Genomic DNA, 16,424 nt, shown 5'->3' on the forward strand with positions numbered 1-16,424 from the left:
AAGTGTTAGAATATGTCAACACAAGATGTTGGCAGCTGGCTTGGTAAAAGTGTTAGAATATGTCAACACAAGATGTTGGCAGCTGGCTTGGTAAAAGTGTTAGAATATATCAACACAAGATGTTGGCAGCTGGCTGGGTAAAAGTGTTAGAATATGTCAACACAAGATGTTGTCAGCTGGCTGGGTAAAAGTGTTAGAATATGTCAACACAAGATGTTGGCAGCTGGCTTGGTAAAAGTGTTAGAATCTGTCAACACAAGATGTTGGCAGCTGGCTTGGTAAAAGTGTTAGAATATATCAACACAAGATGTTGTCAGCTGGCTTGGTAAAAGTGTTAGGATATGTCAACACAAGATGTTGTCAGCTGGCTTGGTAAAAGTGTTAGAATATGTCAACACAAGATGTTGTCAGCTGGCTTGGTAAAAGTGTTAGAATATGTCAACACAAGATGTTGTCAGCTGGCTTGGTAAAGCAGTCAGGCTGTTGGTGAACTGCACCCTCTGCTGGTTGCTGCCTGTACTACAAGCCATTCATGCTTCCATTGCCAGGGAACTTTTGTTATTCCGTCAAGTTTCACATGACATTACTGCTGTGTCGTCAAAGTAAAACAATCTGCTGGATCCTCATCTAACAGCAGAATGTTTTGTTTCCTCTCAGACTGAAAGTCTGAGGCATTCCCATAAGATGGAGGTGGCCAGCGTCAAACTGGAGTGTACCCGCTCTAAAGGAGAGGTGGAGCGGGCGAGAGACACCCTGAAGGGGCAACTTGATGGTAGAGTCTTGTCATGTTGTCAGGTGAGCAGCAGTGGCAGCTTCATGTGTGTGTCAGGTCTGCAGACGGACGTGGAGGTGCTGAAAGCTGCGCTAGAGCGACATAAGGAGATTGTTGTGGAAAAAGAGAGGGAGTTGGTCAGGAAGGTGCAGTCTGCACGTGAGGAAGAAATCTACAAAACCACCGTCTTGCATGAAGAAAAGTAACCAAATCAAACAAAAATGCAAGTTTGAATCTGAACTAAACATATTTTTCTGGCTAGGCTGGAGTTGGAGCACCGCCTTGCAGAGTTGGAGCAGCAGGTGGCGCTGCAGGATACCAAAGAGCAAGCCCAGAAAGAGGAATGGGAGGAGCATCTTTGCATTGCCCAAAAAGGGGAGGAGTCTGTGCGCAAAGAACTGCAGACACTCAAGTTAGTGATGTTGGTGATCTGAATAAATAATGCAAAGTTTCTCACAGGTTTTATTTCAAATGCTAATACCCCACCAGCCTTTAATAAAGACATTTTGTGTCCGTCAGAAGCAGATTCAAGCTGCAAAGCTGTCAGCTGCAGGAGCTGGAGAGACAGACATCGCTGATGACGGACCTGAAGCAGGTGAGACATAAAGACTACGCTGCAGGACAAAGTGGAACAAAGCAGCTGACCGCTTACACTGCAAGTCCAATGGGATTGTTAGCAGACTCCAGTGTGGTCAAGAAGTAAACACACTACTTGTCACACTGCACTGTCCTCAAGACCAACAGAATTATCAGACTCCAGTGTGGTCAAGAAGTAAACACACTACTTGTCACACAGAATGATCAGACTCCAGTGTGGTCAAGAAGTAAACACACTACTTGTCACACTGCACTGTCCTCAAGACCAACAGAATTAGACTCCAGTGTGGTCAAGAAGTAAACACATTAGTTGTCACACAGAATGATCAGACTCTAGTGTGGTCAAGAAGTAAACACATTAGTTGTCACACAGAATCATCAGACTCTAGTGTGGTCAAGAAGTAAACACATTAGTTGTCACACAGAATCATCAGACTCTAGTGTGGTCAAGAAGTAAACACATTAGTTGTCACACAGAGTGATCAGACTCCAGTGTGGTCAAGAAGTAAACACATTAGTTGTCACACAGAATGATCAGACTCTAGTGTGGTCAAGAAGTAAACACATTAGTTGTCACACAGAATGATCAGACTCTAGTGTGGTCAAGAAGTAAACACATTAGTTGTCACACAGAATGATCAGACTCTAGTGTGGTCAAGAAGTAAACACATTAGTTGTCACACAGAATGATCAGACTCCAGTGTGGTCAAGAAGTAAACACATTAGTTGTCACACAGAATGATCAGACTCTAGTGTGGTCAAGAAGTAAACACATTAGTTGTCACACAGAATGATCAGACTCTAGTGTGGTCAAGAAGTAAACACATTAGTTGTCACACAGAATCATCAGACTCCAGTGTGGTCAAGAAGTAAACACATTAGTTGTCACACAGAATGATCAGACTCTAGTGTGGTCAAGAAGTAAACACATTAGTTGTCACACAGAATGATCAGACTCTAGTGTGGTCAAGAAGTAAACACATTAGTTGTCACACAGAATGATCAGACTCTAGTGTGGTCAATAAGTAAACACATTAGTTGTCACACAGAATGATCAGACTCTAGTGTGGTCAAGAAGTAAACACATTAGTTGTCACACAGAATGATCAGACTCTAGTGTGGTCAAGAAGTAAACACATTAGTTGTCACACAGAATGATCAGACTCTAGTGTGGTCAATAAGTAAACACATTAGTTGTCACACAGAATGATCAGACTCTAGTGTGGTCAAGAAGTAAACACATTAGTTGTCACACAGAATGATCAGACTCTAGTGTGGTCAAGAAGTAAACACATTAGTTGTCACACAGAATCATCAGACTCCAGTGTGGTCAAGAAGTAAACACATTAGTTGTCACACAGAATGATCAGACTCTAGTGTGGTCAAGAAGTAAACACATTAGTTGTCACACAGAATGATCAGACTCTAGTGTGGTCAAGAAGTAAACACATTAGTTGTCACACAGAATGATCAGACTCTAGTGTGGTCAAGAAGTAAACACATTAGTTGTCACACAGAATGATCAGACTCTAGTGTGGTCAAGAAGTAAACACATTAGTTGTCACACAGAATGATCAGACTCTAGTGTGGTCAAGAAGTAAACACATTAGTTGTCACACAGAATGATCAGACTCTAGTGTGGTCAAGAAGTAAACACATTAGTTGTCACACAGAATGATCAGACTCTAGTGTGGTCAAGAAGTAAACACATTAGTTGTCACATTATTCTTACTGCAGCCAGTTAACAGTATGAAGAAACACAAGTTTGGTTGGGGATTGATGTCCCTTCTTTTTGTTATTATAAAAGGTCCAGCACAACATTCATACTTTGTTGTCCAGTCCTTTCATCATTTATTTACATGTTTTGAATGCGTAGTCTCCTTCATTGCCTGGCTGTTGACTGCATACACCATCAAGCCCACTTCCATTGATGAATATGTGCTGTCCATACTTCATATAAAGAACATAACCACTGTGTGTGTTTATTAGAAACAGCAGGAACTCTGCGGGGAACTTGGAACTTTGTCGCGCTCTGAAGCTGAGCTGATGGAAGCAAACCAGCACCTGAGGGCCAAACTGGACAACATGAGGGAGGAGCTGAGGAACGTCCGAGCTCAAGCGGAGAGGAGCCAACACGAGGCTGAGAGGTTGCTAGGAATAGAAATATTGTTAGTGTGATGATTACATGATTGTGGCTCCTGCAGGCGGGTGGAGGAGAGTCACATGGAGTAGTGTGATGATTGCATGATTGTGGCTCCTGCAGGCGGGTGGAGGAGAGTCACATGGAGTAGTGTGATGATTGCATGATTGTGGCTCCTGCAGGCGGGTGGATGAGAGTCACATGGAGTAGTGTGATGATTGCATGATTGTGGCTCCTGCAGGCGGGTGGAGGAGAGTCACATGGAGTAGTGTGATGATTGCATGATTGTGGCTCCTGCAGGCGGGTGGAGGAGAGTCACATGGAGTAGTGTGATGATTACATGATTGTGGCTCCTGCAGGCGGGTGGAGGAGAGTCACATGGAGTAGTGTGATGATTGCATGATTGTGGCTCCTGCAGGCGGGTGGAGGAGAGTCACATGGAGTAGTGTGATGATTGCATGATTGTGGCTCCTGCAGGCGGGTGGAGGAGAGTCACATGGAGTAGTGTGATGATTGCATGATTGTGGCTCCTGCAGGCGGGTGGAGGAGAGTCACATGGAGTAGTGTGATGATTGCATGATTGTGGCTCCTGCAGGCGGGTGGAGGAGAGTCACATGGAGTAGTGTGATGATTACATGATTGTGGCTCCTGCAGGCGGGTGGAGGAGAGTCACATGGAGTAGTGTGATGATTACATGATTGTGGCTCCTGCAGGCGGGTGGAGGAGAGTCACATGGAGTAGTGTGATGATTGCATGATTATGGCTCCTGCAGGCGGGTGGAGGAGAGTCACATGGAGTAGTGTGATGATTGCATGATTGTGGCTCCTGCAGGCGGGTGGAGGAGAGTCACATGGAGTAGTGTGATGATTGCATGATTGTGGCTCCTGCAGGCGGGTGGAGGAGAGTCACATGGAGTAGTGTGATGATTGCATGATTGTGGCTCCTGCAGGCGGGTGGAGGAGAGTCACATGGAGTAGTGTGATGATTGCATGATTGTGGCTCCTGCAGGCGGGTGGAGGAGAGTCACATGGAGTAGTGTGATGATTGCATGATTGTGGCTCCTGCAGGCGGGTGGAGGAGAGTCACATGGAGTAGTGTGATGATTGCATGATTGTGGCTCCTGCAGGCGGGTGGAGGAGAGTCACATGGAGTAGTGTGATGATTGCATGATTGTGGCTCCTGCAGGCGGGTGGAGGAGAGTCACATGGAGTAGTGTGATGATTGCATGATTGTGGCTCCTGCAGGCGGGTGGAGGAGAGTCACATGGAGTAGTGTGATGATTGCATGATTGTGGCTCCTGCAGGCGGGTGGAGGAGAGTCACATGGAGTAGTGTGATGATTGCATGATTGTGGCTCCTGCAGGGGGGTGGAGGAGAGTCACATGGAGTAGTGTGATGATTGCATGATTGTGGCTCCTGCAGGCGGGTGGAGGAGAGTCACATGGAGTAGTGTGATGATTACATGATTGTGGCTCCTGCAGGCGGGTGGAGGAGAGTCACATGGAGTAGTGTGATGATTACATGATTGTGGCTCCTGCAGGCGGGTGGAGGAGAGTCACATGGAGTAGTGTGATGATTGCATGATTGTGGCTCCTGCAGGCGGGTGGAGGAGAGTCACATGGAGTAGTGTGATGATTACATGATTGTGGCTCCTGCAGGCGGGTGGAGGAGAGTCACATGGAGTAGTGTGATGATTGCATGATTGTGGCTCCTGCAGGCGGGTGGAGGAGAGTCACATGGAGTAGTGTGATGATTGCATGATTGTGGCTCCTGCAGGCGGGTGGAGGAGAGTCACATGGAGTAGTGTGATGATTGCATGATTGTGGCTCCTGCAGGCGGGTGGAGGAGAGTCACATGGAGTGGTTGGAGGACAAACACAAGCTGCAGGAGCGCCAGGCCAAGCTAGAAGAGAAGTACTCTCAGCTGAAAGAAAAGTTGCACAAGGCAGCTGTCGCTCAGAAGAAGGTACTTTCTTACATTACAACCTGTCTTTTCTCATAGAAATACTTCTACGTTGTACAACCTTTTATTTGGAATATTTGGATCATTCATATGGTATATAAAGGTCAGCGGTCCAAACTTTTTCAACAAAGGGCCACAAACTAAAAAGTCAAAGTATGTGGAGGCCATTTTGATATTTTTTATTTCCCATATTTTCCAGTCGATAGAGCACACCCACTCCATTTTTGAAGGAAAACAATTGTTTCCATATATTAGCCGCACCGCAGAAATGCAAAATGAGTTATTTACACAGAAAGATTTTGTAAACGTTTATTTAAATACCTTAATTGTTTCCAAACGGTGTCTGTAACACGGCAGTAAAACGGCTGATCCAACAAAACAGAAGTCAGGGTCATGGACCCACTAGCTACGCAAGCTAGCTCTCAATCAGCTAAACAGACTCAATAACTCCACGCTGACGTTTTGGTGAATTTACTGTGGGATTTATGGAAGTGAAACTATACAAAAAGAATGTTGTTGTAAGTTAACAGTACTAACACAAACACTCTTTAAACCTGTTAGCATATTAGCTCATGCTAACGACGCTGGTTTGATTACATTACAATAGCACGTACAAATATACAGACATCACACATGGCACAATTTAGTAAGAAAGAATTGTTTTAGTTATAATAAATGATAAATGGGTTATACTTGTATAGCGCTTTTCTACCTTCAAGGTACTCAAAGCGCTTTGACACTATTCCCACATTCACACACACATTCACACACACATTCACACACACATTCACACACACATTCACACACACATTCACACACCCATTCACACACACATTCACACACACACACACACACACATTCACACACACATTCATACACACATTCACACACACACATTCACACACTGATGGCGGGAGCTGCCATGCAAGGCGCTAACCAGCAGCCATCAGAGGCAAAGGGTGAAGTGTCTTGCCCAAGGACACAACGGACGTGACTAGGAAGGTAGAAGGTGGGAATTGAACCCCAGTAACCAGCAACACTCCGATTGCTGGCACAGCCACTCTACCAACTTCGCCACGCTGTTGTATTGTAAAACCTACTAACGGAGTGATGAATGAAGAATCCATACCAGTAGAAATGCTATAGATTTCTAAAATGTGCAACGACACTTGTACTTCAGGTTCAAAGTTCAGTCTAAACAGAAGGGCTGCAGTGAGCAAACTGGTCCAAAAGATGGCGCCATAGCACAACCAATAACACACCATATTAGTGTATTTGATTGTTTTTTTTTAAACTATTTGCCAGCGAAGAAAAATCCATAAATTAGCCACACCGTTTTATAAGCAGCAGAGATCAAAGTGTAGGAAAAAGTAGTGCATTATAGTCCGGAATTTGCAGTAGTAAAGAAATGCTAAAAACAGATATATTTAAAGACAAAATATTGTGTCAGCTTTGTATTATAGGTGACAAAGTACATTATTATTAATTGTTAGAATATTTCAGCTTTCTTTCCATTACATTCCGATTTTTTGCTTACATTTTAACTGTTTTTCCCCATGTAAGAATAGAATAATACAATTGTGTAACTTAGTGTATCAAACATTCTGCCCGTAAATAAATATTAATGTTCAGGTAATTGTTTATTATTGTTGCTGTCATTTTTAATTAATTTCATTTACATTAATGTTATTAATTATAATAATTATATAATTATATTATATAATAATTCATTATATTAAGTATGTTAATATTTGTATTTTTCAACTAACTGACTTAACTGAGCTTTATATTTCATTTTGAGAAGGTCTAATATCATGGGTGTCTAAACTTTTTCCACCAAGGGCCACACTGAATAGTCAAAGTATGTGGGGCCGTATTGATATAAATAATTATATATATTTAAAGACAAATCTTTGTTTTATAGGTGACTATTGAATTATTTCATTCTTACATTACATATTACATTACACATTACATACATAATTAATCATTCTTATTAATTATTACAATTTTACCTTTTTCCTATTACATACTGATCATTTAGCTCTTTTTTTCTTCTTACCCACAAGGAAATATGAGAGAGTGATAATGCCATCTAGTGTACGTAGTTGGAACTACACGCTCCACAGACACTAACAGGACACTTCTTTCAAACAAGATGACAATCCTCTCTGACCTAAATGTGGCAGACAAGACAATGTTTGGGAACGATGCTGAAGTGTAAACATAAGAAGCTGAAGTGTAAACATAAGAAGCTGAAGTGTAAACATAAGTAGCTGAAGTGTAAACATAAGAAGCTGAAGTGTAAACATAAGAAGCTGAAGTGTAAACATAAGTAGCTGAAGTGTAAACATAAGAAGCTGAAGTGTAAACATAAGAAGCTGAAGTGTAAACATAAGTAGCTGAAGTGTAAAGCTAAGAATCTGAAGTGTAAACATAAGAAGCTGAAGTGTAAACATAAGAAGCTGAAGTGTAAACATAAGAAGCTGAAGTGTAAACATAAGAAGCTGAAGTGTAAACATAAGAAGCTGAAGTGTAAACATAAGTAGCTGAAGTGTAAACATAAGAAGCTGAAGTGTAAACATAAGAAGCTGAAGTGTAAAGATAAGAAGCTGAAGTGTAAAGATAAGTAGCTGAAGTGTAAACATAAGAAGCTGAAGTGTAAACATAAGTAGCTGAAGTGTAAACATAAGAAGCTGAAGTGTAAAGATAAGAAGCTGAAGTGTAAACATAAGAAGCATGAAGTGTAAAGCTAAGAATCATGAAGTGTAAATATAAGAATCATGATGTGTAAAGCTAAGAATCATGAAGTGTAAATATAAGAATCATGATGTGTGTGTGCAGAGGAGAAGTCAGAGAGAGAAGAAAGAGAAGAGTCTACAGAATACAATCCAGCTGCTAGAAGCACAAATGGAACAAATCAAACTGGAAGCTGCTGCTGCCAACAAGTCAGTATTACTTCATTAGTACTACTTCCTCTGTGTATTACTTCATTAGTACTACTTCTTCTGTGTATTACTTCATTAGTACTACTTCCTCTGTGTATTACTTCATTAGTACTACTTCCTCTGTGTATTACTTCATTAGTACTACTTCTTCTGTGTATTACTTCATTAGTACTACTTCTTCTGTGTATTACTTCATTAGTACTACTTCCTCTGTGTATTACTTCATTAGTACTACTTCCTCTGTGTATTACTTCATTAGTACTACTTCTTCTGTGTATTACTTCATTAGTACTACTTCCTCTGTGTATTACTTCATTAGTACTACTTCCTCTGTGTATTACTTCATTAGTACTACTTCTTCTGTGTATTACTTCATTAGTACTACTTCTTCTGTGTATTACTTCATTAGTACTACTTCTTCTGTGTATTACTTCATTAGTACTACTTCCTCTGTGTATTACTTCATTAGTACTACTTCTTCTGTGTATTACTTCATTAGTACTACTTCTTCTGTGTATTACTTCATTAGTACTACTTCCTCTGTGTATTACTTCATTAGTACTACTTCCTCTGAGTATTACTTCATTAGTACTACTTCTTCTGTGTATTACTTCATTAGTACTACTTCTTCTGTGTATTACTTCATTAGTACTACTTCTTCTGTGTATTACTTCATTAGTACTACTTCTTCTGTGTATTACTTCATTAGTACTACTTCCTCTGTGTATTACTTCATTAGTACTACTTCCTCTGTGTATTACTTCATTAGTACTACTTCTTCTGTGTATTACTTCATTAGTACTACTTCTTCTGTGTATTACTTCATTAGTACTACTTCCTCTGTGTATTACTTCATTAGTACTACTTCCTCTGAGTATTACTTCATTAGTACTACTTCTTCTGTGTATTACTTCATTAGTACTACTTCTTCTGTGTATTACTTCATTAGTACTACTTCCTCTGTGTATTACTTCATTAGTACTACTTCTTCCGTGTATTACTTCATTAGTACTACTTCCTCTGTGTATTACTTCATTAGTACTACTTCCTCTGTGTATTACTTCATTAGTACTACTTCTTCCGTGTATTACTTCATTAGTACTACTTCCTCTGTGTATTACTTCATTAGTACTACTTCCTCTGTGTATTACTTCATTGTACACGTAGTACTACTTCCTCTGTGTATTACTTCATTGTACACATAGTACTACTTCCTCTGTGTATTACTTCATTAGTACTACTTCTTCCATGTATTACTTCATTAGTACTACTTCCTCTGTGTATTACTTCATTAGTACTACTTCCTCTGTGTATTACTTCATTGTACACGTAGTACTACTTCCTGTGTATTACTTCATTGTACACATAGTACTACTTCCTCTGTGTAGTATCTATTACTTCATTGTACACATAGTACTACTTCCTCTGTGTATTACTTCATTGTACACATAGTACTACTTCCTCTATGTAGTATGTATTACTTCATTGTACACATAGTACTACTTCCTCTATGTAGTATCTATTACTTAATTGTACACATAGTACTACTTCCTCTGTGTATTACTTCATTGTACACATAGTACTACTTCCTCTATGTAGTATGTATTACTTCATTGTACACATAGTACTACTTCCTCTGTGTAGTACACGTAGTCTTGATAAGTGCATAGATAGTCCTACTTCCTGTGTGTAGTACACATAGTATTAATAAGTGCACAGATAATACTACTTCCTGTGTGTAGTACACATAGTATTGATGAGTGCACAAATAGTACTACTTCCTGTGTCTAGTACACGTAGTATTAATAAGTGCACATATAGTACTACTTCCTGTGTGTAGTACACATATTGATAAGTGCACAAATAGTACTACTTCCTGTGTGTAGTACACATAGTATTGATAAGTGTACAGATAGTACTACTTCCTGTGTGTAGTATTGATAATTGTACATATAGTACATGTAGTATTGATAAGTGTACAGGTAGTACATGTAGTATTGATAAGTGTACAGATAGTACATGTACTATTGATAAGTGTACAGATAGTACATGTAGTATTGATAAGTGTACAGGTAGTACATGTAGTATTGATAAGTGCACAGATAGTACATGTAGTATTGATAAGTGCACAGATAGTACATGTAGTATTGATAAGTGCACAGATAGTACATGTAGTATTGATAAGTGTACAGATAGTACAAGTAGTATTGATAAGTACACAGATAGTACATGTAGTATTGATAAGTGTACAGATAGTACATGTAGTATTGATAAGTGTACAGATAGTACATGTAGTATTGATAAGTGTACAGATAGTACATTTAGTATTGATAAGTGTACAGATAGTACATGTAGTATTGATAAGTGTACAGATAGTACATGTAGTATTGATAAGTGTACAGATAGTACATGTAGTATTGATAAGTGTACAGGTAGTACATGTAGTATTGATAAGTGTACAGATAGTACATGTAGTATTGATAAGTGTACAGATAGTACATGTAGTATTGATAAGTGTACAGGTAGTACATGTAGTATTGATAAGTGTACAGATAATACATGTAGTATTGATAAGTGTACAGATAGTACATGTAGTATTGATAAGTGTACAGATAGTACATGTAGTATTGATAAGTGTACAGGTAGTACATGTAGTATTGATAAGTGTACAGGTAGTACATGTAGTATTGATAAGTGTACAGGTAGTACATGTAGTATTGATAAGTGTACAGATAGTACATGTAGTATTGATAAGTGTACAGGTAGTACATGTAGTATTGATAAGTGTACAGGTAGTACATGTAGTATTGATAAGTGCACAGATAGTACATTTAGTATTGATAAGTGTACAGATAGTACATTTAGTATTGATAAGTGTACAGATAGTACATGTAGTATTGATAAGTGTACAGATAGTACATGTAGTATTGATAAGTGTACAGATAGTAAATGTAGTATTGATAAGTGTACAGATAGTACATGTAGTATTGATAAGTGTACAGGTAGTACATGTAGTATTGATAAGTGTACAGGTAGTACATGTAGTATTGATAAGTGTACAGATAGTACATGTAGTATTGATAAGTGTACAGATAGTACATGTAGTATTGATAAGTGTACAGGTAGTACATGTAGTATTGATAAGTGTACAGATAATACATGTAGTATTGATAAGTGTACAGATAGTACATGTAGTATTGATAAGTGTACAGATAGTACATGTAGTATTGATAAGTGTACAGGTAGTACATGTAGTATTGATAAGTGTACAGGTAGTACATGTAGTATTGATAAGTGTACAGGTAGTACATGTAGTATTGATAAGTGTACAGATAGTACATGTAGTATTGATAAGTGTACAGGTAGTACATGTAGTATTGATAAGTGTACAGGTAGTACATGTAGTATTGATAAGTGCACAGATAGTACATTTAGTATTGATAAGTGTACAGATAGTACATTTAGTATTGATAAGTGTACAGATAGTACATGTAGTATTGATAAGTGTACAGATAGTACATGTAGTATTGATAAGTGTACAGATAGTAAATGTAGTATTGATAAGTGTACAGATAGTACATGTAGTATTGATAAGTGTACAGGTAGTACATGTAGTATTGATAAGTGTACAGATAGTAAATGTAGTATTGATAAGTGTACAGATAGTACATGTAGTATTGATAAGTGTACAGATAGTACATGTAGTATTGATAAGTGTACAGATAGTAAATGTAGTATTGATAAGTGTACAGATAGTACATGTAGTATTGATAAGTGTACAGGTAGTACATGTAGTATTGATAAGTGTACAGATAGTACATGTAGTATTGATAAGTGTACAGATAGTACATGTAGTATTGATAAGTGTACAGATAGTACATGTAGTATTGATAAGTGTACAGGTAGTACATGTAGTATTGATAAGTGTACAGATAGTACATGTAGTATTGATAAGTGTACAGATAGTATTAATAGTTGTTCCTGCAGACGTCCTCTTCAGTGGGAGGAGCATGCTCAGATGCGCAGGAGGTTACGGGAACTTCAGAGAAGACACGACGAGTTCCGGCGCCTCCTGCTGGGCGACCACAGTTCCTTCACCTTTGGCCCCGCCCTTCTGACCTCCACGCAAAAGCCCTTTGTGGTGAGGGACATACCTGTAGACATAGTGGTGAGTAGCAGGTGGAAGAGCAGCGTGGTTGCTAAATGTGGTGAGGGACATAGACATAGTGGTGAGTGTGGTGAGGGACATAGACATAGTGGTGAGTGTGGTGAGGGACATAGACATAGTGGTGAGTGTGGTGAGGGACATAGACATAGTGGTGAGTGTGGTGAGGGACATAGACATAGTGGTGAGTAGCAGGTGGAAGAGCAGCATGGTTGCTAAATGTGGTGAGGGACATAGACATAGTGGTGAGTAGCAGGTGGAAGAGCAGCATGGTTGCTAAATGTGGTGAGGGACATAGACATAGTGGTGAGTAGCAGGTGGAAGAGCAGCATGGTTGCTAAATGTGGTGAGGGACATAGACATAGTGGTGAGTGTGGTGAGGGACATAGACATAGTGGTGAGTGTGGTGAGGGACATAGACATAGTGGTGAGTGTGGTGAGGGACATAGACATAGTGGTAAGTGTGGTGAGTGACATAGACATAGTGGTAAGTGTGGTGAGTGACATGGACATAGTGGTAAGTGTGGTGAGGGACATGGACATAGTGGTGAGTGTGGTGAGGGACATAGACATAGTGGTGAGTGACATAGACATTGTGGTGAGTGGTGAGTGACATAGACATAGTGGTGAGTGGTGAGTGACATAGACATAGTGGTGAGTGTGGTGAGTGACATAGACATAGTGGTAAGTGTGGTGAGGGACATGGACATAGTGGTGAGTGTGGTGAGGGACATAGACATAGTGGTGAGTGTGGTGAGGGACATAGACATAGTGGTGAGTGACATAGACATTGTGGTGAGTGACATAGACATAGTGGTGAGTGACATAGACATTGTGGTGAGTGGTGAGTGACATAGACATAGTGGTGAGTGTGGTGAGGGACATAGACATAGTGGTGAGTGTGGTGAGTGACATAGACATAGTGGTGAGTGACATAGACATTGTGGTGAGTGGTGAGTGACATAGACATAGTGGTGAGTGTGGTGAGGGACATAGACATAGTGGTGAGTGTGGTGAGGGACATAGACATAGTGGTGAGTGACATAGACATAGTGGTGAGTGTGGTGAGGGACATAGACAGTGGTGAGTGTGGTGAGTGACATAGACATAGTGGTGAGTGTGGTGAGTGACATAGACATAGTGGTGAGTGTGGTGAGTGACATAGACATAGTGGTGAGTGTGGTGAGTGACATAGACATAGTGGTGAGTGTGGTGAGGGACATAGACATAGTGGTGAGTGACATAGACATAGTGGTGAGTGACATAGACATTGTGGTGAGTGGTGAGTGACATAGACATAGTGGTGAGTGTGGTGAGGGACATAGACATAGTGGTGAGTGTGGTGAGGGACATAGACATAGTGGTGAGTGACATAGACATAGTGGTAAGTGTGGTGAGGGACATGGACATAGTGGTGAGTGTGGTGAGGGACATAGACATAGTGGTGAGTGTGGTGAGGGACATAGACATAGTGGTGAGTGACATAGACATTGTGGTGAGTGGTGAGTGACATAGACATAGTGGTGAGTGTGGTGAGGGACATAGACATAGTGGTGAGTGTGGTGAGTGACATAGACATAGTGGTGAGTGACATAGACATAGTGGTGAGTGACATAGACATAGTGGTGAGTGTGGTGAGGGACATAGACATAGTGGTGAGTAGCAGGTGGAAGAGCAGCATGGTTGCTAAAACGAGGAGTGGTGTGTGTGCAGGAGGAAGAGGAGATGCTTCTGTTGCGTCAGCGCATGGACCAGCTGGATGTAGCTCAGCAGCAGCAGCTCCAAGAACTGGGAGGTCTGGTGCACCAGGACCCTCAGGTGGACCTCTGACACCAGGATCCTCAGGTGGACCTCTGACACCAGGACCCTCAGGTGGACCTCTGACACCAGGACCCTCAGGTGGACCTCTGACACCAGGACCCTCAGGTGGACCTCTGACAGCAGGACCCTCAGGTGGACCTCTGACACCAGGACCCTCAGGTGGACCTCTGACAGCAGGACCCTCAGGTGGACCTCTGACACCAGGACCCTCAGGTGGACCTCTGACACCAGGACCCTCAGGTGGACCTCTGACAGCAGGACCCTCAGGTGGACCTCTGACACCAGGACCCTCAGGTGGACCTCTGACAGCAGGACCCTCAGGTGGACCTCTGACACCAGGACCCTCAGGTGGACCTCTGACAGCAGGACCCTCAGGTGGACCTCTGACACCAGGACCCTCAGGTGGACCTCTGACACCAGGATCCTCAGGTGGACCTCTGACACCAGGACCCTCAGGTGGACCTCTGACACCAGGACCCTCAGGTGGACCTCTGACACCAGGACCCTCAGGTGGACCTCTGACACCAGGACCCTCAGGTGGACCTCTGACAGCAGGATCCTCAGGTGGACCTCTGACACCAGGACCCTCAGGTGGACCTCTGACACCAGGACCCTCAGGTGGACCTCTGACAGCAGGACCCTCAGGTGGACCTCTGACAGCAGGACCCTCAGGTGGACCTCTGACAGCAGGACCCTCAGGTGGACCTCTGACAGCAGGACCCTCAGGTGGACCTCTGACACCAGGATCCTCAGGTGGACCTCTGACACCAGGACCCTCAGGTGGACCTCTGACACCAGGATCCTCAGGTGGACCTCTGACACCAGGACCCTCAGGTGGACCTCTGACACCAGGATCCTCAGGTGGACCTCTGACACCTGGATCCTCAGGTGGACCTCTGACACCAGGACCCTCAGGTGGACCTCTGACACCAGGACCCTCAGGTGGACCTCTGACACCAGATCCCTCAGGTGGACCTCTGACAGCAGGACCCTCAGGTGGACCTCTGACAGCAGGATCCTCAGGTGGACCTCTGACACCAGGACCCTCAGGTGGACCTCTGACACCAGGACCCTCAGGTGGACCTCTGACAGCAGGATCCTCAGGTGGACCTCTGACACCAGGACCCTCAGGTGGACCTCTGACACCAGGACCCTCAGGTGGACCTCTGACAGCAGGACCCTCAGGTGGACCTCTGACACCAGGACCCTCAGGTGGACCTCTGACACCAGGACCCTCAGGTGGACCTCTGACAGCAGGATCCTCAGGTGGACCTCTGACACCAGGACCCTCAGGTGGACCTCTGACAGCAGGACCCTCAGGTGGACCTCTGACAGCAGGATCCTCAGGTGGACCTCTGACACCAGGACCCTCAGGTGGACCTCTGACAGCAGGATCCTCAGGTGGACCTCTGACAGCAGGATCCTCAGGTGGACCTCTGACACCAGGACCCTCAGGTGGACCTCTGACACCAGGACCCTCAGGTGGACCTCTGACAGCAGGATCCTCAGGTGGACCTCTGACAGCAGGATCCTCAGGTGGACCTCTGACAGCAGGATCCTCAGGTGGACCTCTGACAGCAGGACCCTCAGGTGGACCTCTGACACCAGGACCCTCAGGTGGACCTCTGACACCAGGATCCTCAGGTGGACCTCTGACAGCAGGATCCTCAGGTGGACCTCTGACACCAGGACCCTCAGGTGGACCTCTGACAGCAGGACCCTCAGGTGGACCTCTGACAGCAGGATCCTCAGGTGGACCTCTGACAGCAGGATCCTCAGGTGGACCTCTGACACCAGGACCCTCAGGTGGACCTCTGACAGCAGGACCCTCAGGTGGACCTCTGACACCAGGACCCTCAGGTGGACCTCTGACACCAGGATCCTCAGGTGGACCTCTGACAGCAGGATCCTCAGGTGGACCTCTGACACCAGGACCCTCAGGTGGACCTCTGACAGCAGGACCCTCAGGTGGACCTCTGACAGCAGGATCCTCAGGTGGACCTCTGACACCAGGACCCTC

At 43.0% G+C, this 16,424-nt stretch overlaps 1 protein-coding gene across 6 annotated transcripts in view; it reads left to right on the plus strand.

Moving 5' to 3' along the window:
• Positions 1-14,608, plus strand: part of LOC133662541 (centrosomal protein of 83 kDa-like) — a 47,908-nt gene extending 33,300 nt beyond the window's left edge. For 3 of the 6 annotated variants that reach the window (XM_062066649.1, XM_062066648.1, XM_062066650.1), the window contains exons 8-15: positions 658-974; positions 1,035-1,184; positions 1,292-1,367; positions 3,359-3,516; positions 5,344-5,473; positions 8,315-8,418; positions 12,406-12,586; positions 14,297-14,606. In XM_062066649.1, the coding sequence (XP_061922633.1) occupies positions 658-974; positions 1,035-1,184; positions 1,292-1,367; positions 3,359-3,516; positions 5,344-5,473; positions 8,315-8,418; positions 12,406-12,586; positions 14,297-14,413 (1,233 nt within the window). In that variant the 3' untranslated portion in view covers positions 14,414-14,606. Of the gene's footprint in view, positions 1-657; positions 975-1,034; positions 1,185-1,291; positions 1,368-3,358; positions 3,517-5,343; positions 5,474-8,314; positions 8,419-12,405; positions 12,587-14,296 lie in introns of all 6 variants that reach the window. The other 3 variants (XM_062066647.1, XM_062066645.1, XM_062066646.1) reach the window with 3 other exon arrangements.
• The last annotated feature ends 1,816 nt before the right edge of the window (positions 14,609-16,424 follow it).

The sequence above is a fragment of the Entelurus aequoreus genome, linkage group LG12 (genome assembly GCF_033978785.1).
Source record: "Entelurus aequoreus isolate RoL-2023_Sb linkage group LG12, RoL_Eaeq_v1.1, whole genome shotgun sequence".
Taxonomy (NCBI): Eukaryota; Metazoa; Chordata; class Actinopteri; order Syngnathiformes; family Syngnathidae; genus Entelurus; species Entelurus aequoreus.